Source organism: Panthera onca, chromosome A2 (genome assembly GCF_046562875.1).
Source record: "Panthera onca isolate mPanOnc1 chromosome A2, mPanOnc1 haplotype 2, whole genome shotgun sequence".
Classification (NCBI taxonomy): Eukaryota; Metazoa; Chordata; class Mammalia; order Carnivora; family Felidae; genus Panthera; species Panthera onca.
Window position 1 is genome coordinate 157,736,380 of NC_138340.1, and position 26,556 is coordinate 157,762,935.

At 40.0% G+C, this 26,556-nt stretch overlaps 1 protein-coding gene across 14 annotated transcripts in view; it reads right to left on the reverse strand.

Annotated features, from left to right (window-relative positions):
* Window positions 1-26,556, reverse strand: part of TPK1 (thiamin pyrophosphokinase 1) — a 350,382-nt gene that overhangs the window by 30,506 nt on the left and 293,320 nt on the right. The window contains exon 8 of one of the 14 annotated variants that reach the window (XM_078438278.1): window positions 9,640-9,701. The exons of the other annotated variants lie outside the window; for them this stretch is intronic. Coding sequence (XP_078294404.1) covers window positions 9,685-9,701 — 17 coding nt within the window. The 3' untranslated portion in view covers window positions 9,640-9,684. The remainder of the gene's footprint in view (window positions 1-9,639; window positions 9,702-26,556) is intronic. 14 annotated transcript variants of the gene reach the window in all.

Consider the following 26,556-nt stretch of genomic DNA (forward strand, 5'->3'; position numbering starts at 1 on the left):
AATAAACATTGAAAAAATTAAAAAAAAATCATGTATGCTACTTTGTTTTATCTTCATGTTTTTAAGTGTATATTTAGGTCTTTTCTCTTCCCCTAAACTGTGGTCACCCTGATTGCAGACGTGATATTGTATTAGCCTTTTTCACAGTCTGATGACAAGGACAACACACCTCAAGTTCCACCGCCTCCTCTTGCAAACGCTAATATAACTAAACTGGGGGAAAGGACAGAATTTTATGCATGTAGTCGCTCTTACGTCATCCTAATTTGATCTACTTGATGTATTTTCTGTAAAAAAAAATAACTGAAAAAATTAACACTAGGACTTAAAGTTTAGGCTAGATACAATTCTGGAAGTCTCCTCTTTTTTATTATCGGAGAGGAAAAATCATTCTGGTGGAACGCTGACTTTCCTTTTTCAGTGCACGTGACTGGTAATTTGTCGGCTGTCACCGCGGTGCCCCTGATGGAGGGCTGTCTGTCATGTCTGAGTATCAATTGTACTGCACACGATCTCACCTCTCTCTCAATTACAAAAGTCGGCACAGCAATAAACAGATGAAAACAAAGACCACCTGCTTGGGTAGAGACACTGACCACAGGGCAATGGGAAAAAATATCCTAAGATCTTTATTTCTGGACAAACTTAGAAGGGAGGTGGCTGTTTATCTTCCATAGTCATGGGTATTTTCTGGGCCGATGGCTGCTAAACAAAGCATATCCTCTGGGGCTTTAGGACTCCGTATTCGTAAGAGATTATATTTCTCCCACTGGTCATGAAAGAACCAGAAGTTAGCAACTACCACCTCCAGCCTTGAATAGCTTGTTGAGGTTGTGGGTTTGTCTAGAAGGGCATTAAAGTGAATCACAAAATAATACAAACCCACAGCCAACCAACGCTATTCCCTTTCTAAGCCACATTTCATCTCTCTCATCTCCCATTTTTAAGACCTACATCCAGAAGAGCTTTAATGGGAGAAGGGGAGATGAATCCAAGGCCGGGGGAACCAAACCTCCATCGTCTTGGTATCGATGTCAGACATGTTTCAGTTGAGCAAATGTGATAGCGTGTGGCCATGTGAGCAGACTGCTTTAGAGTGTCTTGACAAGCACAACCAAATCAGCTCAGAAAAAGGAGTCTAAGGAGTCAAAATAGAGAATTAAGGTTGCATGCGTAGGCCACAATATTCCTAATTTTGTGCAAAATATTCCTAATTACGAAGTTCTAAGGATGTATTTAGTCAGAGATAAATATTTAGTTTAAGATTTAAAAACAAAGCAAAATAAGCCAGGACCAATTTGTGGTAGGTGGAGTTGCAGAAAGGTATGATGGATGAATTAGAATAATTATAAATGAATTCATTTAAGAAAGTAAATGTACCCTAAAATACTTGAAAATGGTTTGTTTCTCCAAATAGTTTAAATGACCCATTGTTTACTCTGCTATGCAAATTCTTTCTCTTTAGATAATAAAAGGGTTGATGAATAATCACACAATCCAAATTAGTGACATTTAATTTAAAGAATCATTAATCATACCACCTTCTAATGTTATAATCATAAACATTAGAAGCCACAAAGTCCTTTGTCCTATCCAGCCCTCATGACTTATTCTAGATGAGACTATAACCCTGTGTAATTACAGGTGACACATTGTGAATCCACTTTTGAATTTGAGAATTAGCACCAAAGCTCAGGACAAGAAACTGTGGCCTACTCAAGTTTCTCTATGTATCTGGCTATCCTCTCTTTAATAGCCACAACATTTGTCCTGCCTTTGGCTGTTCCAGTCGTTCCCTAAAACCTACTACTCACCTTAAAGCAATTACAATCCACAATGCACCACTCACTGTGCTTTCGGTGCAAAATGTGTATTCTTGGGTGTGCAAACACAGGGAGAAGAGATGGTCTGTAAGCTCTTCCCTATTTAAGTAGTATTCCACCACATACGCTCAATGTCACTGCTAATATTTATGATTTGGCAAAGTGATATTGTCTTCTGAGAGACACATTTATGGGCCTAGAGAGAACCTGACGAAGAAAGATTTTAATTCCAGAGTATTAAGCAATAGGGAACCACTGTGTAAATTTTTATAAGGGCTGATTGGATGAAAGCAGTATTTTAGGAATATCTGACAACCATGATAGAACATACCAAAGTAGGAGCTGGAATAAAGTACTTCTGCATCAAACCCAAATACACTGTTGCTCTAAGATGATAACTATTTATCCTTTGTTAGCAACAAGCCGAGGCTTTAAATGATTCTTCTGAAAGCATGAACTATTTATGTTGACGGATGTAGTCAAGTGCCCACATGAGAAAATGATGCTTGAGAATGTCTAGCTAGTAGTGTTTAATGGCTCAGTCCGGGAGCTCATGATTAGCAGAGCACTGATCTCCATTCTTGTGGCCAAGGTAGCTGCATTCATTCGTTTCTCCAACAACTGTTTTCTGCAAAAAATGTTTTCAAATACCTACAGCTATAAGTGGAAGCTGATCAATTAAAAACAAAGTACCGACAGTGAAGAGGTTTCTACAACTTGATCATTTCTTGAGTAGAACAATTAGGGGACGGAGATGTGAAAGCCAAAAGCTGTATCTGTGTCATAGGTTAAGACTGTTGATACACGAGGTATTGAAAAACTAAAGCCTTTTGTCTTCAAGACGTTCACTTAATGACATTATAAATTTACCTACATTATCTTTAAAAAACCTTCTTAATGTTTATTTTTGAGACAGACAGAGCGTGGGCAGGGGAGGGGCAGATAGAAAGGGAGACACAGAATCCGAAGCAGGCTCCAGGCTCCCACAAACCGTGAGATCGTGACCTGGGCCGAAGTCGGACGCTTAACCGACTGAGCCACCCAGGTGCCCCTTACCTATATCATCTTACTATCTATCACAGAGGCTTTCTTGGTCCAGAATTTGGTCCAATTCTGCAGGAACGTTCACCGAGAGCAGACTGTCCTTCTCCGTCCCTTGACACGGGCTCGGCTGTGTGACTGTTTTGGCCGATGGTATGCAGACAGAGGGGACAGCGTGCCAGGTGAGGCCTTCAGAGGCTCTGCACGCTCGCCGTCTTGCGTGTCTGCCACTCTACTGAGAAGAACGTGCTGGCACCAAGCCCACTGAGAGCCACGAGGAGCGTGGCCATCTGGGTGTTCCATGGATCTCTTCTAAGGGGCCGAGTGGCGCCACACCAGGTGCCATGAAACCAGGGCCGTTTCAGATCGGCCAAATCGTACCTGAGACGCAGGTGCACGAGCAAGAGCAATGACGGGGTTTTAAATCACGGGGTTTTGAGGAAGCATAAAACACGGCACGTTTGGGCCAACAGCTAGTGCACCCAGTGGCAGATCACTGGAATCGAAGTTTGCAAGCTCATACTTGAATGGAAATGTTACCTATCACTTTTTGCCCCTTGTTCCACCAGGCACGACACCGTCAACATAAAGAACTTAAGTCTGTGTGATTTTGTGCCCTGTTTACCGTCTTTCTTTTTTTCCTCTTGGTTTATCTACCGTGGCTTCCCACTGCCTTTCATGCTTCTTGTTGGTATGTGCGTAGTTTCCTATTTTGGAAATGTTTTTTCCATTTTTCTGACATTCTGTTTTCTTTTCTTGGAAACCCCAAGTCTTTCGAATAATGCTCTCTTTCTCTAACACTTCTCTCTGCCTTAAGATCCTTACCAACTTTGAGGGGAAAAGGAAACCGTAATAATCTGTTATTATTCTTACTCTGACAATTTAGGAATATCTGCAGAAACTTGCGGTGTTTTTGCTGTTGTTGTTGTTAATAGAAGTTTATACATCAGAACGCATGAATGAGAAATGCAAAGTCAGAAACATCCCCCACGAAGTGCTTTGGACACTCTGACAGCTACAATTTATCAACATAAATTACTGTGCTTAGCAGCGAAGCTTTTGTCACAGGGAGACAGGGCGCTTCCTAAATTGCCCACTGCCCTCTTTAATAATAATCTTAGTTTTTACCATCCAGATATCCCAGGATAAAAGACACCTCGATGCAGCCAGAGATAGATAAAATCAGATTTTATGGACATCACTGCGAGCATCCACTTGCTACTCTATTCGTCTTCAGATTAGTCTTTTCCCCTCCGTCTACGTGTGGCAATAGATTAGTACTTAGGCCAGAAGGGAAAGTTTAGCAGTAAACAGGTCGGCCTGTCTGTCGTCTCCTTTTCCCTTTGATCAAAGAGAAGACTTCACAGAATTCACTGTCAGTCTCTTAGTGGTGGCTTCCAGCAGCAGCAGGTGGAGAGAACCCTTTCATCCGCTAGCATCACACCAGCAAAGTGATTCTAAAATGCTGACCTTTACCATGTGCTCCTAAAGGCACCAGTAGTTGCTAAATAGTATGGCTAAGTGTATTTAAACTGCTTTAGACAATTTAAGCACTATTTTTTCTCATTTTTTTAAAAAAAGTATGAGTCTACCTTTTTAGAGATATTTGAGATACATTACCACACAGTAGCAGAGTTTCATACATATTCGTAAAAGTCTAGCTGGGGTTTTTTGGATACAGTCGAATTCCAGTGGACTTCTCCAACAAAGCAGGTGAGAGGAAACCTGGTCCTGGACCTACCACTTAACTCCAAAGCCCGTGCCCTACTGCACCACGCTATCTTTGAAGGAAGCTCCTGCCCACATGATCCACTCCTTGAAAGCCAGTTTTAAGACTGCTATCCGTAATGCCAAATTTTGGAGCTACCTTCCTCCAGGATTACAAGAACAGAAACTTCTGGTTTAGGAATTGTAAAACAGGCTCATTAAGAATCAACAATCTGCATACTTAGTAAGCTTTCTGCCCTTATAAGCTGTGCCACAACCCAAAGAGGGTTGTAGAGGTAAGAGCAAAGTTATTTACAGCCAGTTTCTGAGTACTTGCAATTTCATTAGCTGTCAACAGATGTACCACAGTCTCTAGCTTCAGTAAAGCACGGTCAGCAGCAAGGGGCTGATACACAGAGTAATAGCTGCCCCAAGACGTCCATCTCCTGAATCCCCAGAACCTGTGACTGTGCACATTACGTGGCCAGGGTGGGTATAGGCTGCAGACAGAATTAAACTTTCCAATCCACTGACCTTAAATAGAGAGATTACCTTGGATTATCCAGGTGAGCCCAGTGTAATCACTAGGGTCCCTTAAAAGAGGAAAAGAGAGAGGAGGTCAAAGTGACATACTGTTAGACTTGATCTAGCATCCATAGCTTCAAAGATAGAAGAAGAAAGCCAGAGGCCAAGGAATGTAGGAGGCCACCAGAAGGGGCCGAGGTCAGAGGCACAGATTCTTCCCCAGACTCTCCAGAAGGAAACATGGGTCAGCTGATACGATGGGCTCAGTGAAACCCACTTTGGATTTCTGAATTGCAAACCTGTACAATGAGGAATCTGTGTTGTTTTAAGCCACTAAGTTTATGGCAATCTGCTACAAGATCCATATGAAATGAATATAGGTTACCATCTAAATTATGGGTAACTGAGAGACAAGAATGTTAAATGTAAAACAGCATCTTATTTCAATAAAAATAGCTTGATTCAAGAATAGAAAAGTGCAAGCAGCCAAAGAAAAAATAAATTGGACTTCGTCAAAATTAAAAACTTTTTTCTTCGAAGGACGATATCAAGAACATGAAAAGACAGCCTCCAGGAAAAAAAGTATTTCCAAAATCATATATCTGATAAGGGTCTATTAACCAGAATATATAAAGAACACAACAGTAAAAAGAAAAGACAACACAACTTTTGAGAGGGCAAACGACGTGAATAGGTATTTTTCCAAGGAAGATGTACAGTTGGCCAACATGCATATGAAAAGATGCTCCACATCTCTGGTCATCATCGTTGGGAATGCAAATCAACACCACAGTGAGATACCAACGGACACCCGTTATGATGGCTATTTTTTTTTAAAGGAAAATGTTGGTGAGGATGTGGAAAAAAATGGAACCTTTACACACTGCTGGTGGAAACGTAAAATGGTACAGCCACTGAAGAAAGCAGTTGGGCAGTTTCTTCAAAAATTAAATATGGAACTACTATATGATCTAGCAGTGCTACTCCTAGGTGCACACTCAAGAGGAACGAAAAACGTAAGCTCACGCAAAATCTTGTACATGGATGTTCACAGCAGCATGATTCATAATAGGCAAAAAGTGAACACAGCCCAAATGTCCACAAACATAAATGGGTAAACAGAATGTGGTATATCCATACGAAATGGAATATTACTCGGCCATAAAAAGAAATGGAGTACTCTTACATGCGACCATTGATTAAACCTTAAAAATTTTATGCTAAGTGAAAGAAGCCAGACACAAAAGGCCACACATTGTATGATCCTCTTTATATGAAATGTCCAGAATGGGCAGATCTACTCTCTGTCTCTAGACGGAGAGTGGGAGAGCGGTTGCCAGGGAAGGGAAGAGTGACGTACTGGGACTGAACGCTGATAGATACACGGTTTCTTTTTGGCTGATGAAAATGTTCTGCATAGCACGGTGAATATACTAAAAACACAGAGTTTTATATTTTAGAGTGGCATGCTCTGTCTCTGTCTCTCAAAAATGAATAAACGTTAAATAAATACCTAGATAGTAACCATTACCTTGTCACCTTGAGTTAAACAGACACTGTTAGTGGAGTAAATCTGTGTTTTCCATGCACTTAAAACCCCCAAACGCTGTCCTTGATCTTATTATGAACCCAACTTCGATTGGAATAAGAACATTACCTCGGCGTTTTTAATTCCTTCAGTTGATCTGACTTTCTGAAGTGCTTTCTCCGTTTTAGTTTCAAGTCCTAACTCTTGCCGTTTTTGTATCTTCTTACGTCTGTTGTCTTATGTCTGCTGTCTCATCCCCAAGAGGCTCTCCTGCAGCAGCCCCCTTCCTACAGCACCCCTTCCTCTCTGGCAGAGACCAACTAATTAGGTATCTACCTGGGTGTCTGTCTACTAGACTGGAAGTCAGACGCCGTTTCTAGTCTTTTAGTGATTATGCTAGGAATTTCAACATGCTTATGCTGATGATGTCTTATAGTCTTCAGTAACTTTACCCTCATCATGGGGAATGTAAGAATCTCCGGACACTTGGAACTCCATTTAACCATCTCAACTTAAATGCCTGTATGGTATGGTTGTTGCCTATTTTAATTCTGTGTATTTCCCCTCACTTTAAAGAAAAAACTTTTGTTTTTAAATAACTAGAGATTTAAAGAGTGTTGTAAAGAAACACACAGGCAATTTCCCATAGATAATTCTACTGCTGACGTCTGTATCCCCGATCTATAATGATAAAAATTATTATAATAACTTAATTTTGTCTGCAGTGAAAAGTCAATGTAGAGTTTAAGGCCCTCTGCTTCTCTGTCAAAAAATGAAAAAGATCAAACAATACGGGTTGTGATAAGCATGTAATATTTTATTACATTGTGCTGGTAGGTTCAGGGATCCATGTTGAAAAACCTGATTAATAAATTTATCATCTTTTTATGTTTCTTTTAATCTAACAAGATTTAGGTTTCTATTTCACAAAGAGACATTTAACTTCCTCATCAGGTCATTCGCAAGTTATCTTTAAAACATAAGAGCTACTTTCTGCCTCTTAAGCAAAGAAAAGCCAAATATGTGCAGAATACAGAGGGATACAGAATCAGCGGAGTACAAAGCCACATGCCTTCTTTCCTTTCCCACAGAAGTGCAAAGATCAAAACGCAAGCTAGGACGTGTGTTCAGATTTTTTAAGGGATGCAACAAATGTGCACATAATGAACAAGACCTTACTTTCTTTACTACCTATCAGCAGAGTTGTGAGCGTGTGTATAAAAATGTCAGATATCTAAACAGTTTTTTAACTGAAACTATAATAACCCTTGACGGTTCTGACTTATTTTCTCCATTTATATTTTCTTAGTTACTTAAGTTTATTTTAATTTGTCAATGCATTTATTCACACGAACTAAATGACACCGTTTTTTCCTAATGAGCGATCTCTTAATCATTCAGGCTACGCGGCAGCCTTAAAGTCTGAGAGATGCTAATTGCACTTATTGGAAAGTATCTTGCTATTTATTTAGCACTTATTTGTGTTCTTTGCACTTTTATAGAGAGGGACCCAAACAATCATGACTAGTTTCGTATGTGTTGACGCGGTCTCCCAGCTAGATCCTGAGTGCCTAGAACACAGCATCACTTGGGTTCTCATTAGAAAAGCAGAATCCCCTGCCTCCCCTCAGACCGAAGAATGAAAGTCTGCATTTTAACAAGACACATTAAAAAGAGTAAGAAGTACTGAGGTAGGCCACTCTTTTAAAAATTAAGCCCTCCTTTTCACATGCCATTATTCTCTCTTCTCCCCCCATTTCCTTTCCTTCCTTCCTTCCTTCTTGAAATCCAAGGTTCATTATTAAAAATAAAATAGGGGTGCCTGGGTGGCTCAGTCGGTTGAGCGTCTGACTCTTGGTTTCAGCTTGGGTCTCGATCTTACAGTCTGTGAGTTTGAGCTCCACCTCGGGCTCTGTGCCAACAGTGCAGAGCCTGCTTGCAATTTTTTCTGTCCCTCTCTCTCTGCCCCTCCCCTGCTCACTCTGCGTCTCTCTCAAAAATAAACAAACCTAAAAAAAAAATTAAAATTAAAAAAAACCTTCTGGTCACCAATTCGGTCACTGATATCTTCTTTAGCGATCAAACTATCTCATTTTGCTTTCTCTGGTTACCCCATTCCTGGAATGGATTCTATACCCTTGCTCCCTTTAATTCACTTATTTCCTTCTTAATTCTGAAGCTTGACTTTCACTCCAGTGTGAAACACACGCTGTACACACACGCACAGACACAGATGTAGATGATTAATTTGGGTAAGTTTACATCAACCTTATAGAATCTAGAGTCCCTGTATTGCCTGGAAAGTGAATTATCTTAGCATTTGTGCCTGATGATTTTTGAGTGCCCCTCCTATCATGCATCCATTCAAGATCGTCTACATCTCTGTGCTCCTGCTCAGCTGGCTAGGTTGGCCTACACCAGCCAGTGTACTGACCGTCTCCTACAGTCCTGTCCCAACCTGGAAAAACAGAAATTTTCTATCTCTGCAGAGCTACCCCACAAGTATACACAAAGAATTCATGGCAATGAAACAAATGGGGCCTCGTACTTGAAGCTTATCTATTTTAGACGTTCTTCCTGAAGATGTCGGCCTCCTAAATTCTAGAAGGCAAAGGCCCATCTATAGTCTAGTGTTAGAAACAGAGACAAGAAAAGAGCCACGGGATTCCTCCCCATCAAGTGTTACAGAAGAAGCTCACACTATGGAGGAATCAAACCAGAACAAAACCGAACCAAATTCTCCTCTTAATCTCAATGGCTTTCTTTTCTTCCTTCCTTTTTATTGTGCCAAGAACACTTAACATGAGACCTGTCCTCTTAACAAAATTTTAAATGCACAATGCAGTACCGTTAATTCTAAATGCACAGTGCGTAACTGTAGGCACGATGTACAGCAGATCTCTAGAACTTCCTCATCTTGCGTAACTGAAACTTTATACCCATCGAATGGCATTTTATGCAAAGGTTTGAAGGTTGAGATGCTTTGAAATTTACTGGGTACCACGGCCCACTCACCTTCCAGATTCCGGGCAATCTGCTCCCTAGTGATTGGATGTTGTGTTATTCATCAGGTCTGCCTTTTATGAAGAAAAATGAAGAGCATAAAAGAAAAGAACCACAGTGAAAATGGGGGTGTACCGAAAGGTTAATGTGCTCTTCAGCCCACTCCAGATAGATCACTGAGCAGCCACACAATCTGTTTATCGGATGCATGCAGAAAGAAATGTTACGCTTCACCTTTGGAAATGGGCCATTACTCCTGTCGACAGATTATGAATTGTGGAATATGGCCGGCACCTGGCCAGACAAGGAAGAGTTCATAAATCAGACTCAAAACAGAAATACCTGACTAAAATTCTTGAGTTCTTTGAGGGCTCAGAAAAGGAAATGTAAGGAGAGAAGCAGTTAAACTCACATATGTGTATGTGTGTGTGTGGTGGTTTTCTTAAGACCGTTGTGAAGGTTCTACAAAGAAGTGTTTTTCGCTGTTCTGTTTTGGTTGGCCACAACATTCTGGGTTCACCATAGAATTGGGTAGGAGTAGGGTTTGGTGTGCAGTTGGGATAAAGACTTTGGTCTTCAACAGGAAATTAGCTTGGGTCTTCCTAGAATTGGGTGGGAGTAGGGTTTGGTGTCTTTGGGACAGGATAAAGACTTTGGTCTTCAACAGGAAATTAGCTTGGGTCTTCCATTAGAAGAGAGAAGGGATCAGTTCTCCCAGCAAAAGGTATGAATGGTTGATTGTCAGGATGTTTGTTTACTTCACAAATAATCTGGAAAACAGGCCCATAAGTTTACAGACGTGGACAACAGCTACAACTTGGTAGATAATATGAGGCAAATGGCTAAAGGGATGAGAATAAGCTAAGAGTATGTAAAGTCAGTAAAAACAGGCAGAAAAATATCAACTAAAATAAAAGGATGCCATAAATGCCCTTGGAGAAAAATAATCTAAGCTACTTGTGAGAAGACTGGTTCAGAATATTTATTTTGTGATGTAGGAGTGAAACCCAAAAGTGACTTTTAAAACTATTACCTAAAAAGATGTTTCACTGAGCCCCAAAGCTCTGCAAATATCGATCATCCTCTAGAACAGTGCTAGTAAGACACAAAGGTAGTGTTCCACTGTTGTGTGATCCACTCACAATTCATCCTCTGCTGATGAAACACTTATTACTGAGGACTTGGGATGGGCTGTTGATTTTTCCACATGCCCTGCCTTTACTTCAGACAGCAGCCGTGAGGCTGGTACCAACCAATTCTTCATCAGTGTAGCACTGTAAGAGTTTGTACTTTTTGATGAAGAGGGGGAGAAAAAAACGTCTAACCTATAAAACATTACTATGTCACCAGCATAATTTCTAAATGAGCTTATTTTAAAAATCATTATTTAAGGCATGCTTTAGAATATAATATATAACATCATAAGAAGTGGAGAATAAAAGGTATGTCAAGTCTCTCTGGCTGTGATAAAGCACCATCTCTAATAATACGCTTTGTTTATTGAAAGGCTTTTCAGAGTGCTGATAAATCAATGAATTATTTTCAGATGTGAAATATCACTACTTTTTCCTGTTCCTTATTAATACCAACAACTTCAGTTTGTCAGGCCAACTGAGTTTCTCCTGCTCTGGGGAGACAAACTTGTAGTCTTTTGGTGCAGTTGTTAGTTTGACCAGCATTTTTACACTAGAAGCCAAAGTCTTCCTCAGGCACTAAGTACCATTTCTTAGGCCACCCGAGGACTCCCTCTCAAGTGCTACCTTTGCCTGCTCCTGGCAAGGGAGTCCAGTCCAACTGGCAGGGAAGGAGCTAGATGGCTTCATCAGCAACTGATAAAAACAAAAACAAAAACAAACAAACAAACAAACAAAACCTGATGCTCTTACGGGGATGGTCCATTATAACTTTCTATTCTTTTCTTCCCCCCTACTTAAATTTTGCCCTCAATCTTTGACTGATTTCCCTAGTATAAACTTTGTTAAATGGGCACATATGTGTACATCCTTCTGTATACCTGCATCTAGGTCCAGACCTACAAATACCTGTATCCCAGTCACCGCTCAGCGTGTGCCCACTGGTGGATGATGGTGTCCGACAGGAGAAGCCCCCAGTGAGTGCAGGCTTTCCTGGAGGTTGGTCTGCCCAGCTTAACTGTCACGCTCACTTTCTGGCTCTTAATTTAAAATGCTCTATTATCTGAGTGTTAAAACGAGTATGTACAGGTTTTTTCTTTGTCAAGATGGTTCCTCTGCGTCTAAGTTTTTTGTTCCTCAGTAGGATTCTAGTGCCTTCCCCTACTAGCAGCAACATTCTTTCTGGTATAAAGCACACCAGAACTTTAATTGCAAGAGTCCATTTTAGGGTAAGTACCATATCTATGTGAAGTGACTGAGATGCACAGCTTTTATGTTTCATCACACCTGGTACGAGTTTAAAGCCGCAGAAAATAAATTCCAGGCACCTTTATATTCAGTCTGTTGAAAAAGAATGTTACCAGTCTTGCCGTGATTTATCATTTTGATGTTATTTCACCATATCCTTCTGTTTCTCCAAAGGAAATGACTGTCAGACACGTATTTTAGAGAAACAGTGATTTAATAATTAATTGTCAGTGAATTGTCAATCATCAATAAGCTAGCCAAGAACATTATAAGCAATGTTTATCCTAAAATATCCTATAAGCACTGTTTATCCTAAAATATCCTACCTCAGTGAAATAATTCTATTTTAAGGTTTCTTATGGAAAGCGGTCTTTCGGCACTCAAGCGTCAGTGACCGAGTTCCATGCCCTATGCATGAGGTGTGTAAGGCATCGTGCCATGTGCTATCAAGAGAAGCCTCAAGATGCATGAAATGTTGAAGGTAAAATAAGGTCAATTTCATAAGAGATTTAATTAAATTCGGTAATAGCCCAATATAAATAAATAAAGACGAGTGGAAGTTAGTGTTTATCAAATTAACTGAAGAGAGAATAATTGCTCTAACATTTACTATATTGGCATTTTGTAGGAAAACTGCATCTAGAGACATGGAGAAGAGCCACAACTTGAAGGGAATCAGAACATGTCACCCAAAACAGGCCACTCTGACACACGGATTATTTTGAGCTGAAGGTACTTAAGAAATAGCAGGTGCAGGAAGGGCTCTCTGACCTCTGGCTTTGTACCTGAAAGCAGGGCGTACATTTCCCATGAGTCAGGGGCTCTCCCTGCACCGTGAAGAGAACATTCCTACTACTGGAGCTAAGAAGTTGATGCCAAGACAAATCTGTATAAACAGACCTAATAAAATAACCCTTTTCTTCCACTAGTTTCCCTCCATATATTTCCTAGTCACTCTCCCACAATTTACTGCCCTTAGCCCAAACGCCTTTTCCCTTTGTCTTGACAAGCCTCCACAATTTATTGTTCTTTGTTAAAATGGTATATAGACTCTCAGGCCTACGTATTTCTTTGGGTCTTCATTTTTTTTTATAGGAAAGCTTCCATGTGCACATAAAAAACTGACATCACCTAAAATCTGTATGCTTTTTTCTTGTTCATCTGTCTTCTGTCATTTTAATTCTCAGGCTCCTGCCACAGAACCTAGGAGGGTGGAGGAAAGGTCCTTCCCCTGTAGAATCTCAAATGGATGCATAGCATTTGACTAAGAGTTAAGGAGGAAAGCATTTTATGCACAACATCTCCATTTGTTACTCTAAATCTTAAAAAAAAGAGAAAAGACAGGAAAAAAAAATCCTTTTTTTGATGTAAGCTAATATAGTACTAATATTAAAACTTCAAAACATGTTATTATTTGATATTACTTGAAGAAAAATAGTGATAAATCTGATAAAAGATTACAGGAGATGTCAACAAAAATTATAAAACATTGCTGAGAGAAATTAGGTCCTAAACAAATGGAGAATTATTCGGTGTTCTTGGGCCAGAAGATTCAATACTGTTAAAAAGATCAAAGTTAGAGTATTTACACAACCTGATTCTAAGACTAATTATAAAGCTAGAATAACTGAGACACTATAGTAACAGGAGACAGTTACTCATAGAGATCAGCGGAACAGAATGGGGAGTCCAGAAACAACCCCACACATATATGAACAATTGATTTCGACAAAGATTTCAAGGCAATCCACTTGGTGGGGGGGGGGGGGTATTTCAATACATGACGTTAGAAACATAGGACAACCATCTGCAAAAATATGAACCTCAAGCCTTAACTCATCATTTACAAAAATTAACTCAAGATGAATCATGGATCTAAATATAAGAGCAAAATCTATGAAACTTAGACAATAATACAAGAAAACATTTTACTGACCTTGGGTTAGGCAAAGATTTCTTGAATAAGATACAAAAAGCATGAATTATAAAATAAAAATCAATGTATTTGATTTCTTTTTAAAAATGTTTATTTATTTTTGAGAGACAGAGCAAAAGCAGGAGAGGGGCAAACAGAGAGGGGGAGACACAGAATCTGAAGCAGGCTCCAGGCTCTGAGCTGTCAGCACAGAGCCCAACACAGGGCTGGAACCCATGAACTGTGAGATCATGACCTGAGCTGAAGTTGGACACTTAACTGACTGAGCCACCCAGGTGCCCCTAAATTTGATTTCACTAAAATGTGAAACTTTTTATCTTCATCAGAGACTGCTAAGGAAATGAAAAGGTAGACACAGACAGGACAGTGTTTGCAAAACAGATATCCAAAAAGGGGACGCATATCTAGAATATACATAAAAAGCTCCCATAGCTCACTAATATCAAGACCAACAATCCAATAAAAAATAGGCCAAAGATTTGAACCATGGTTTTTTCTGGTTTGGTATTTACAGACATTTTGGGTTGGATACTGATCACACACTGAAGGCTGAGTTGTACGTGCAGGGTGTTTAGCAGCCTCTCTAGTCTTGCCCAGTAGAGGTCAACACCTTAGCAGTGACAACCTAAAAGGTCTCAAGATGCTGCCAGTGGTCCCATGGGAAGCAAAACTGCCCCAGATGCGAACCACTGATTTGAAATAACACTATTTACCAAAGAAGATATATGGACGGCAAACCTATACAACCTATGATAATCAACTAAAAACTACTGGAAACAACTGGAGTGTTTGATAAAGTTAAATAATATACAAATATTACCAAGACAGAAAATATGAAAATACAATGAAAGGTAAGATTTTACACTCAACTGCAACCAAAAATTTTTATACATGAGCTTGGGAAGAAATTTACTGAACTTATATGAAGGAAGCTATAAAATTTTACCAAAGGGGCATGAAAGAACATGCAAATAAATGAGTATGTGCATGGAGAACAAATTAAAAGTATGAAAAATTCCCTTAATCATAGTTATAAATTCAGTGAAATTGTAATAAAAATAAGATTTTCTTTTAGGAACATGATAAAACAATTCTAAAGCTCATTTAAAGCGTAACTAGCACAGCAAGGGAAGTGTGTGGAAGAATGAGCTATGCTTACCAAAAACAGTATAGGGACAGGAAAAACCGCATAGAAAAATCTCAGAGCCTGATCATATGTACTTGGATACTGTATACTTGATAAAGGCAATGTTTTCAATTGGTAAGCACATGATGAACTATGAATGAGCTGGAGGCAAACCAGCCAGCACTTTGGAGGAGAAAATGACATCAGTTCCCTACCTACATTACTGCTAACCCTCAAATGAATTTCAAATGATTCACATCAAAATTTTAAATGAGAACAAAAAATAGGGAAAAAAAGAAGAAACTCGGATAATTTTATACTTTGACAGGAAGAAAGTCTATTACAGATAAGACATTCAAGACTACTAAATTTGGGTGCTTAAAAATTAAACATCTTTAGCTAAATTTATATATATCTAAAAGAATCAATCTCAAAAACAAGCTGTTCAGTAATAAAAGTCTGAATATTATATAACACTTGCCCTCATTTACAAGAGACACTTTATGTATCAAAACACATGCAAGCATTCACAAGTACGTAACAAGTTTTAGAGGCTTATGGAGCGCATTTTACCACTCAAGAAGATAGATAAATGAGGTCTGGGGTGGTGGTCAGGAGGACTAGCTTTTCTTGGCAATGTATGAAATGTTTTATTTAAGTTAAAACAAACGAAACTAAAACTTAAAGAACTGTGAATTCTGAATGGTAGAAATGTGAGAATTATTTTTCTACATTTGTGCATTTCAAAAAATTTCTTTAAATGATTCAAAACTTTCTGGGGTAAAATGAGCACATAAGTGCACCATGTCAGAACACAAACTACAAATAAATTTACACTCCATGGAAGTTCAATATCCCTAAGAGAAGTCTGTTCACACAACTGAGATGAACAATCCAACAAAAAAAGGGGCAAAGACAATGAGCAGGCAATGAAAAAATTTTTTACACCTTATAAGAAAAGATGCCCTATTTCCCTGATAATTAAGTAATAATTTCCCAAATAATTAAAACGACAATTTCCTCCACTAGATTGACAAAGAAAATTCATTTTGGCAAGTGTGTATCAATATCTATATGAATATAAATGTAGATATATCCCATGATCCAACCATCTCACTTCTGGACATGGAGTTCTCTTGACTGTTCACACAAATACATGTACAAAGGTTGTGACTACAACACTGTAATAATAATAAAAAAAATCTAAACATAATCCACGTATATTTCAAACTGGAATTAGTTTAATATATCATGGTGGCTCTAAACAACATCATACTATGTGTGCACTAAACCAATTTGTTGGCTCTCTTTTTGTAACATAGGGCAGTATATTTAAGAATACATCACATGTTTTCAGTCAAAAAAGCATGTATAAAAGAGTATATGTATTATGAACATTTTTTTAGTTAAAAATATACATATAGACATCCAAGAAGCTCAGGGGATTCTAAGTAGGATGAAATCAAAGAGACTCACACAGACACTTCACGATCAAAACGAAGAAAGACAATGCCCAAAGGAAAATCTTAAAAGCTGCAAGAGAGAAATAACCTTTCACAATGTATCATACACACACACACACACACACACACACACACACACATACACACACACAAACAGTAACAATAATGAAGGCATACAATTCCAGGAAGAGAAATACCAAATTTTCAGAAGCAATAACCTATGGCAGTTAGATCATGATGGGACTTCATTTTCTATGTTTCATTACTTTGACCAAATAGTGGTTGCAAAGATAACTTTTAATGATGATTTAAAATTTTATATTTATTTTGTAGGAGTTCATAATCAATGACAAGGATGGTAAGTGGCATGGAAACCAGAAGAGAAGATTTCTGAAGATTTTATTTGTGAGGTGGAAGACAGTGATAGAGTAGTAGGTTTTTCTTTAAGTGATGCAATGTAATATTTTATCCTGGATGAAGAGATTTTGTGGTAATTACTAATGGTATAAACTAAAGCAGTGCTGCCTTAAGTTCGTGACTGTCCTTCTAAGTACAAGTAACTGTAAAGAAACAGGAAAAAAATGCTACACTTTTCTCCCTGAATACAGTATTTGAAATATTTATATATATGCAAAGTAGGTCATATTTTATCCAAGTTGTCATCAATTCATCCAATTCCTGACATGATATATAATTTTTAATGATGTGCAAAAATATTCTGAGAGTACTCTATCCAAAATCATCTAAGTATTAATAAGACCAAAAGTTATAATGACACACTAAATATAACCAAAACTTAGGGCAATATTTCCTCCTTTCTATCACAAAATAGATAACTCTCGCTCACAAAAACACAGGATTGGCAGCAAATGAGAATTTTCCGTGGCATCTTCAGATAAGTAGTACGGCTGCCAACCTCAACAAATTCCCAAGACATTTTAAAATGAGCAATTTAGTTGCCAGCTGCAAAATGAATCATTTTATTTATGAAAAGGCTAAGACAGTCTTGGATATATGATAGAATGCTTGCTTCCCTGCACTCTGTGCCAGAGACTGAAGCATCCAACAGTCATCCCAACTAATACCCCTGAAAGTCCAAGATCAGATTCATTCCCAGTATCTATCACCTCTAGTGGAGTGCCCAGAGTGGTCGTCCGGTCCATTCTACCTCAAGGGAATTCAAGAAAGAATGCTGGAATTACTCCGCTAGTTAGAGTCTTTCAGTTTACTAGGAAATGCGCTCTGTTTCCCACAAAATATATGAATGGAGTTTGAACTGCTGATTTCTCACCTGAACTGCCCTCCTGTGAGGCTGAGGACTGCCCTAGCAGTCGGTAAAGAATAACAACCCAAGAGTATGCATTCAACTAAGGAAATGGCTGACTTGGGTGGCTTATGAAGGAGTCACTTGACAGCAGCTACAATTCGCTAATGCTGAGGAGAATGCACTTTGTCACTTTACTAGGACAAAGTGGAGAAGTGTTCAAAATTTGGGCTCCTATACAGGAGACACCTTATTGTGTCCTGCGTTTCTGTTACACGAACAGTATTTTGGAAAGGCTGAAAATAAGAAAAATCACTCATAATCTTAGATATTTTCCCACTTTCGATCTTCATGCACGGATGTGATTTTTTGTTTTGCACAGTCCAGTCATAGCATGTGCAGTTTTATATCCGGGTTTAAAATTTACCTTCCAAATGAAAAATGGTTTCTCAATGAGCAGCTTTCTCCCTCATGAGAGAGTAGCCATTTCAAGAGAGATGGGAAGGGAAATTATTCTAAGATCTAATCAGACGTTTAAAAACCTAGTGTCCTATTCTTTTTGGGATGTTTCACAATCTCAGCAGGTGTAAATCTACATTTCCTTCTCAACTCTGCTCTCAATAAAGGACTCTGGGCCTGCCCCACAGGGCCATATTCTTGCTGCAATAAATACAGCTTTCAATGTACCTGGTAGATGCTTGCACATTACTTGTTTCATTTAATCTCTACTGTAACTATGGTTGTCCTTTTACATTTCTATTACTTTTTGTGCTTTCTCCTTTTGTTTTCTGATGGTCCACGGGCTCGGGGTTTCTTGTTCTCTATTTTTAAGAACCAGCTTTTTGACTACCTGAACAATTCTGTCATTTTTAATCTCTCCTTTGATAGTTTTTATTTCCTGCATTTGACTTCCTTAGGTACACTGTATTATTCTATTTGTAGCTTCTTGAGTTAGAAACAAATTCATTTTTATTTTTTTAATTTTTTAAAATTAATATTTATTCATTTTTGAGAGAGAGAGACACAGCATGAGCAGGGGAGGGGCAGAGAGAGAGGGAGACACAGAATCTGAAGCAGGCTCCAGGCTCCGAGCTGTCAGCACAGAGCCTGATGCAGGGTTTGAACTCACGGACTGCGAGATTATGACCTGAGCTGAAGTCGGACGCTTAACCGACAGAGCCACCCAGACACCACGAAAACAAATTCATTTTTAGAATGCAAGTGTTAAAAGCTATATATTTTCCTAAGCAAACTTTACTGTAGCCTGTGATATGCAGGGGATTTTTTTCAATTCTTATAATGTATAAATGTTCTTCTTGACTCAAGAGTTGTTAAAGAGTACATTTTTACTTACCATAATGTGTTGTTATGAATTAATGAATTCTTATAAATTGTAGTTTTATTGTATTGTTTCAGAATGTAGAATGTATAATTTTATTTCAGGGACAAAAATGGAAATTTTTTGGCATTTAATTTTGTGAACTTCCAAAGTGGTTTAAAAAGTAGTTCTGTTACCATTATTTTAGTCATACGCTTATAAGCTGTGTTTGTATTTCATATACATACAAATAAACATATATCAATCTGTTATGTAAATCTTACTAATTATAATTCATATCTTTTACACCTCTTTTTGCTTGCTTTCTTGATCTGTCACAAGCTGACAGAGGTTAATTAAAGCCTCTAATCACCATTGTGTTTCTGTCAGTTTCTTTCACTTTCATATAATATATGCGTATGGATTTTGGTGCAGTGGTATTTGTGTATATACTTATACCCTAATTATGCCCTTAAATATTATAAATTCCTCATCCATCTCTCTCGACATAGTTTATCTTGAATCCAACTATACCTAATAGGAATTTCAACAACAGCTTTATTCTTGTTAGTGCTTTTAACCTGGTTTACATTTAACCTTTCTATGTCACTTCACTTTAAATGGATCTCTTGTAGTCAGTATATATATATTTTTTACCCTCTTTTTTTAAGTTTGCAATTAATTTTGCTTACTTCTATGTTTGGTTTTAGTTCTTATTTTTGGTTTGAAGTTAGAAATCATGCAACATACGTTCTTACAAAATATGTGTGCCCATCCCCTGGATTGGAAATTCCTGGATAGGACCACCTTCATTAATTTCTGAATCCTTTACAATTCTCAGGGCTGTATATAAGGGTTGGATTCAAAATACATTTGTTCACTGACTTGAACTGAAATGTCAGAATGAGTGGATCTTCAGAGGCAGAGTTGGGAGAATAACTGACAATCCCGTGGTGCTAACCGGGGCAGGAGGGAGTGTTCCTGGCCTTCCTAGAAGCACAAAACTCCGGTCACGACATCCCTCAACTGTGTGCACCTGCTATTTCTGTACTTGGCACAGACTAAATGGACAGACACACCTGTGGTCAGGAAGAAACAAAGGCACTCAGTTCCTTCTCTTCAGCCACCTTGCCATTGTTACCAATCAATCTAGAGGCAGTTCCGGTCTGGAATGAGACTCTAAAGTGCCCCATTTGCTTCTCCTAGATCAACATGATAGCTGAAAACAGCAACAGAATTCAGACCAGTTTAAAATTCAAAGAACAAGGGCCTGAAAAAGAAGTGCATTCCTTCCTTTCCGTGTTTCCCTTAGGCCCCTGGGATTTCTGCATCCTTTCCCAAAGCCATTCTTCATTTACTTTAAATTGGAAGTTAATCTTCCTAAACATCCTTTGATAGATACATTTTTAAATTCTTTAAAACAGCCTTTGAAATAATCAGACTGTAATCACTGGATGGTTATTCCAGAGCTGGGCTCACATAGACAGAAATTTTAATGACAAATTATAAAAGTGACTCTAAGGGTCTGTTGGCTCACCTGTCCCACCCACAGTAAAAAGAGTGTCACCTTCAGAATCCTGAAGGGGCGGGGATGTGGTGGAAATGTGGGTACGGTGGTTTTGTAGGCGAAATGATTATATTCTTTTAATCAAGGCCTTTATACTTAGAAGCTACTTTGTTAAGTAATATATTATGCTCCTAGATACAAGCAGAAAAAACCATCACAGCTACGTACAGATCCAGGCTAGACCAGCGGAAGCCCATGCTGAACGCAGCTGAGCAGGGACAAGAATGCAAAAGGCACGGTTCTAGTTTTCAAGATTCTTTTCGGGTAATTTCTTCACGATAGGCTGACACTGTTTTCTGAATTAGTTATCAGATCAGCCAAGCTCCGCATACTCTTTTATGAATTGCGATAATAAACTGAAACAAAAAGAGATAAAAAAGGTGGTAGCAAGGTTAAAAAAAAGAGACAAAAATGTAGCAGGTGGCTGGAAGAATGTAAATATATTCTTCAGTCCACATTGTAAGTGATTTTCCTCGCAACAAGTAGAGAAGATAGAAAACGTCCCTCACTTCTTGCACCTATTAGGCTGTGAATCTTGCTCTAGTAGCCGCGGAACAAAGACTGGAAAGAAACGGAGCCATCTGGAGCTCCATCCAGCGTAACACACACACACACGCACATGATGGAGACGGCCCAAATTCAAACCCAGGTAGGTGAGCATTTTTTCTTACTAAGTGTCGAAACGAAACAGCATTTGGTTTCCAGTTCATTTACATATTTTGCGTTTATTCTTCCCAAGTTGAGTTTGCTTCTCCTAGTTCTGCAGAGTAGCTGTCAGGTCATCCGCCACAGATGACAGAGGGTTGTGGGGCTCTGGGCCGTGAACCCCGAACCCGTGCCTGAACTGCCGACCAAGGGTCCGTCTCCCTTACCGGAGTTTTCGCATTCGGACGGGACGGACATCCTGACTCAGGATACAAGAGAAACCTGTCTGCCCCCAGTCTTTTCTTCATATTTAAACTAAACAGGGAAGAAAAGACCCCAAATAAGTGGGAAGGGAAAAAAAAGTGTGAGTAGACATCTGACAGAGCCTGACAGGGGTTTCTGAGTAATGAGCGGGTGACTCACAATATCCAGCCAGATTATGAGGCTCTTATGCAGACGGCTCAATTCCCTCCCACCCATCTTCCCTTTACTTTTGCAAAACATACGGGGAGCTGAGAATCCAATTCATGTCACCAGGGCTTCACCTGGCTCTCGGGGTTTGGAGAATCCTCGCTTTCCTACTTTCATCCTATGTATACAATGACTCTGTAGGAATCCTTTTCTTTCCTTCCTTTCTCTTTCTTTTCGCGTCCCCACTCCTTCCTACACCACCTTCCTCTCATCGCACAGTGGTAGGTCTCCTGTGGAACAGAATACAACCCCCGAGACTATGGATCTGGATGGTCCCAAGTCTGGTCGGAAACAGCCGTCTGGGGTTGAGTTATAGAATCTGTGTGAACTCCAGCAGTTTAAATAGAGGATGGATTTAAAAATAAATGGCTCAAGTGGCCCAGGGAAAGTTGCCTATAGGAAAATACGCGGAGCCAAGCTGTAAGTTCAATTCAGCAACTACCCAACGGTCTTCCACATTTCTTGTCTTGACCCAGGTTAACAACAAGCAAACGTCTATTCCCCGCGTCATTCAGAGGCTGGGTGGAAACCGCTTATTGTCCCAATACACGTTTTTGTCTTCATCCAGAATAAAAGAACCGCTGATTTTTATCTGGATTCACAGCTCTCGCTAACAGAGATGACATTTCTCAGACTCTCTTGCAAAAACATCCATGCAGAGGTTTTGTAGCAACTTAAGGGATATTTCCTTAAAAAGACAGCCGATGCCTTTGCTCCTTTACTTCTACCTTGCTGGCCTGGCACACTAACGGGACACAGTGCTAGCCGCCTGGGGTACCAGCACGTCAAAGCTGCACCCAGGAATGGTAGAGTGGCGGGTGGAAGGAGCCGGAGTCCAGAACGACTGTGTGAACTGAAGTCACAGGGCTCTGTTCTGATTCAGAGTGAGGCACTAATTTTATACCCCAAATCAACCTTAAGATTTCTTTTGATCATCAATGACATTTAAAAATGAATTAAGAGGCTTGCAGGGTGCCTAAGTGGCTCAGCTAAGCATCCAATTCTTGATTTCAGCCCAAATCATGATCTCATGGTTTGTGGTTCAAGTCCTGCACTGGGCTCTGCGCTGAGGGTGTGGAGCCTGCTTGGGATTCTGTCTCTCCCTCTCTCTCTGCCCCTCCCCCGCTCGCTCGCTCTCTCAAAATAAACAAATAAACTTAAAAAAAATTGACTACCTAACTCGGCAACTGCTGAATGATGTTTGTCTTATAAAAAAAGGTGAGATTTAGAATAAAACCCAGCATTTTTCAGCATCTTATTAATGCTTCCCCAACCCCCATATGTCCATCTAGAGACACGTGTGCTCAGACCTCCCAAGGTTCCCTTGAACTCCATGCAAGATGTCCTGATGAACCTCATAGCCACAGATGGCCTAGAAACTCCCATTATCCCTCACATCTCAGAACAGTGAGCTGCAGTTTGTACAAATATAATGATGTTTCAATAATTCAACAAGTCTAGACACAGCGGAGGCCTGACACACTGGCCTTTGCTGACTTGTAGTCTTTTCACAATATGGCAGCCCGAGTATTCCTTGTAAAATGTCAGTCAGATAGGTTGTTCCTTTGCTTAAAATCCTCCGATTCAACTCTGTCCCAAAAAGTAGAAAGATGAACTGCAAAAGCAACAACGCTTCTCAGATCCTTAAGGGAAGGGAGGTCAAAGGGTAAACTGCTGCTCCCAAATTGAGACCAATGGGTGAACACAGAGAATCCGATCTCACCAGGGCGGAACCTTCAAGCCCACACCTCCGTGGGGGCCAGTGCCTCATAAGAAAACCTGAACTATATCAGATGGACTGCTGGAGCCTCAGTGTGGACAAGGCTGAGGGATGAAAACTCTCCAGGGCGACCCAGTCATGGGGAGTCACCGTATTTTCTGTGAGTTTCACTTCCAGGAGCTTGACCAGATTCCCACAGTAGATACCAGAGAAAAGTCCCGCTGTGCTTCTGGCAGGGGGAAGGGAAAACGGGCCATTTTGAAATACAGCGGCGCACTGTTTTTTCTCTTCAACAAGGCCTGCCCTCAGGAGGAAGTACTTAACCAGAGCTTAGCCTGTGGAGATACCATCAGAGCCCAAGTGACCGGGAGGCAAGGGAAATCCCGAGCCCCAGCCCGCATCAGCCATCCTGTCCCGCCAAAGTGGGGAGAGGGGGGAAACACCTGAGGAGCCTGTGTGTGGAGTGCACAGTCCAGAGGCGCAGGCTCACTGACAGACTAGACTGACAGACCTAATCGCTAGAATGTTCATCTCCTCCCACACCTCCCCACCACCTTACAGGCCTATTTACAGCATCTCCTTTTACCCAGTATATCAGGTCCAGCTATCAAGAAAAAATTACAAGGTATGTTAAAAGGCAAAAAACCAAAACCAAACAACAATAGTTTGAAGAGACAGAGCAAGGATCAGAACGAGGCTCAATATGGTAGGGGTGCAGGAATTTAAAACAACTTTGATTAATATCCTCAGACCTCTAAGGAGAAAGTCAACAGCATGCAGGAAGAAACGGGCCATGTGCGGAGAGAGATAAAAATTCTAAGAACCAGGGGCGCCTGGGTGGCTTGGTCGGTTAAGCTTCCGACTTCAGCTCAGGTCATGATCTCTCAGTCTGTGAGTTCGAGCCCCGCGTCGGGCTCTGTGCTGACAGCTCAGAGCCTGGAGCCTGTTTCAGATTCTGTGTTTCCCTCTCTCTCTGCTCCTCCCCCGTTCATGCTCTGTCTCTCTCTGTCTCAAAAATAAAAATAAAACGTTAAAAAAAAAATTAAAAAAAAAAAAAAAAAAATTCTAAGAACCCAAAGTAAGTAGCGGAAGTCAAAACACTGTGGCAGCGACAATGGAGGCTTCTGACGGCAACACTGCTGGACTGGACATGGCTGAGGAAAGAGTCTCTGAGCTTGAGGAGATATTACCAGAATCTTCCAATACTGAAAAGCAAAGCAAACAGGGACAGGAAAAAAAAAAAAAAAAAAAACCAGAAAGCTGAATACCCAAGCAGGAAAGGTGTAGCAAGCATTATGGGAATCCCAGGAGGAGGAGGAGAGAAAGGACCAGAAGTACTGAAAACAATAACCACTGGGCATGCCAGACACCGAACACCAGGAAGCTCGGAGAATAAGCAGGATCAAGGCCCAAGAACCACGCACGGGCAGGGCGTGTTCAAAGAATAGAGAATCAGAGATAAAGAGGAAGTCGTGCAGGAAGCCAGAGGAGAAACCAGGTCTTCCCACCTTACCCACAACAAAAGCCAAAGTCGTCAGCATCCCTGCAAAGGCCATACGGGGACCAGAGGAGACAAGAATCTACCGACTTCTGGTCGGAAACGGAAACCACATGTTTCCTTATGATTCTTGCCAAACTGTGTTTCTACCCACTAAAAAAAGAAATGACCAGGCTTAAGAAAAATTAAAAAGTGGTTAGCAGACAAGAACGGTTTAGTGCATTCCTTCCTGATGGTTTTATTGCTTTCCTGCTGCCTTTCAGTGACCCTTGGTTTGAGCCCATGGAGTCCACTTCTCTACCTGTCTTTAGTGATGATTTGGATTTTCACTCAAATCAAAGTCCGCTTTTAGTAAGGAGGTATTGGTCAATTCTTTAAAAAACAATACCACCAACCGAAGACAAAACTTTGTAAACAGTAAGAGTCTATTGGCTCCAAGTTCTTGCCCCTGAATCTGTAACTATGCAAAATACCATGCAGTTAATACCCTTAAAAGTGTAAAGAGATTTCCATATATTATCTTTTTTGAATTTTGCAACATGCCTGCATTGTTAAAATTATGTGCTTTTTGTCCTACATATCTGCGTCTGATTTCTACTGGAGTTTTGACTTCTTCCTCTATTTTGTCATTTTATTTTAGACGACTTATTGTTAAGTTCTGCCAAACTCTGTGGAAAAAAGTTGACAGTAGAAAAAAGAAAGAAAAAAAGAAAAATAATAAGATTCTCACCTTAGAAAAAGCTGGAAATACAGGATTCTTCAAGGTCATATAAACTGCACCAGGAAGGAGATGTGACCGGACGCTGGTCCTCGGGCTCCAGGCCTACTTCTGCTCTGGTCCCCCCAACCCCCCACTTCCTTCCTTCTGCCCAGGATGATTGGCTCCCAGATACCGGGAACCAGCAGAGAAAACAGTGCTGAATATGCAGTAGGTCCTCAGTAAGCCTCATTTCATAAATCGGCTTCTTGGCAATCTACATTCTAATTTTTCATCAGTTCATGTTTGTATTCTTGACAACCTCACTTCAGCTGCAATCTCTGGGGTTGGACAAGAGTTCAGATAGATGGGCCAAAGAGACAGGATTCATTCTCTGGATTCAGAGAGGAAAAAGAAAGGAAATCTTGAATATGTTGATGAAACTTCTGATGTACCACTGGAATGTCACAGCAGCCTTACTTAATTCCTGTTCGTGCTTCTGTTTTTTTCCACCCTGATGTATATGTTGCTTGTGTTTTTGCTTCAGAAAGTCAAATACACTCAATAAACATGATCAAAATAGGTCTTCCCCCAACACATACACACACACACACACACACACACACACACACACACACACACACACCCTGTTTGGAGAGATGCCAAGAATCACCATTGTATCTGAACAGCATTAGATGATCTATTTAATGTGTTCTAAAATTTAGGAAATGCTGTACTAAATTAAATATATGTGTATGTGTACATATATTTATTATTATTATTTAATGTAGGCCTGTGATCCTTAAACCAAGAGCTATAGGCTCAGTACCCACCCCAGGCTGC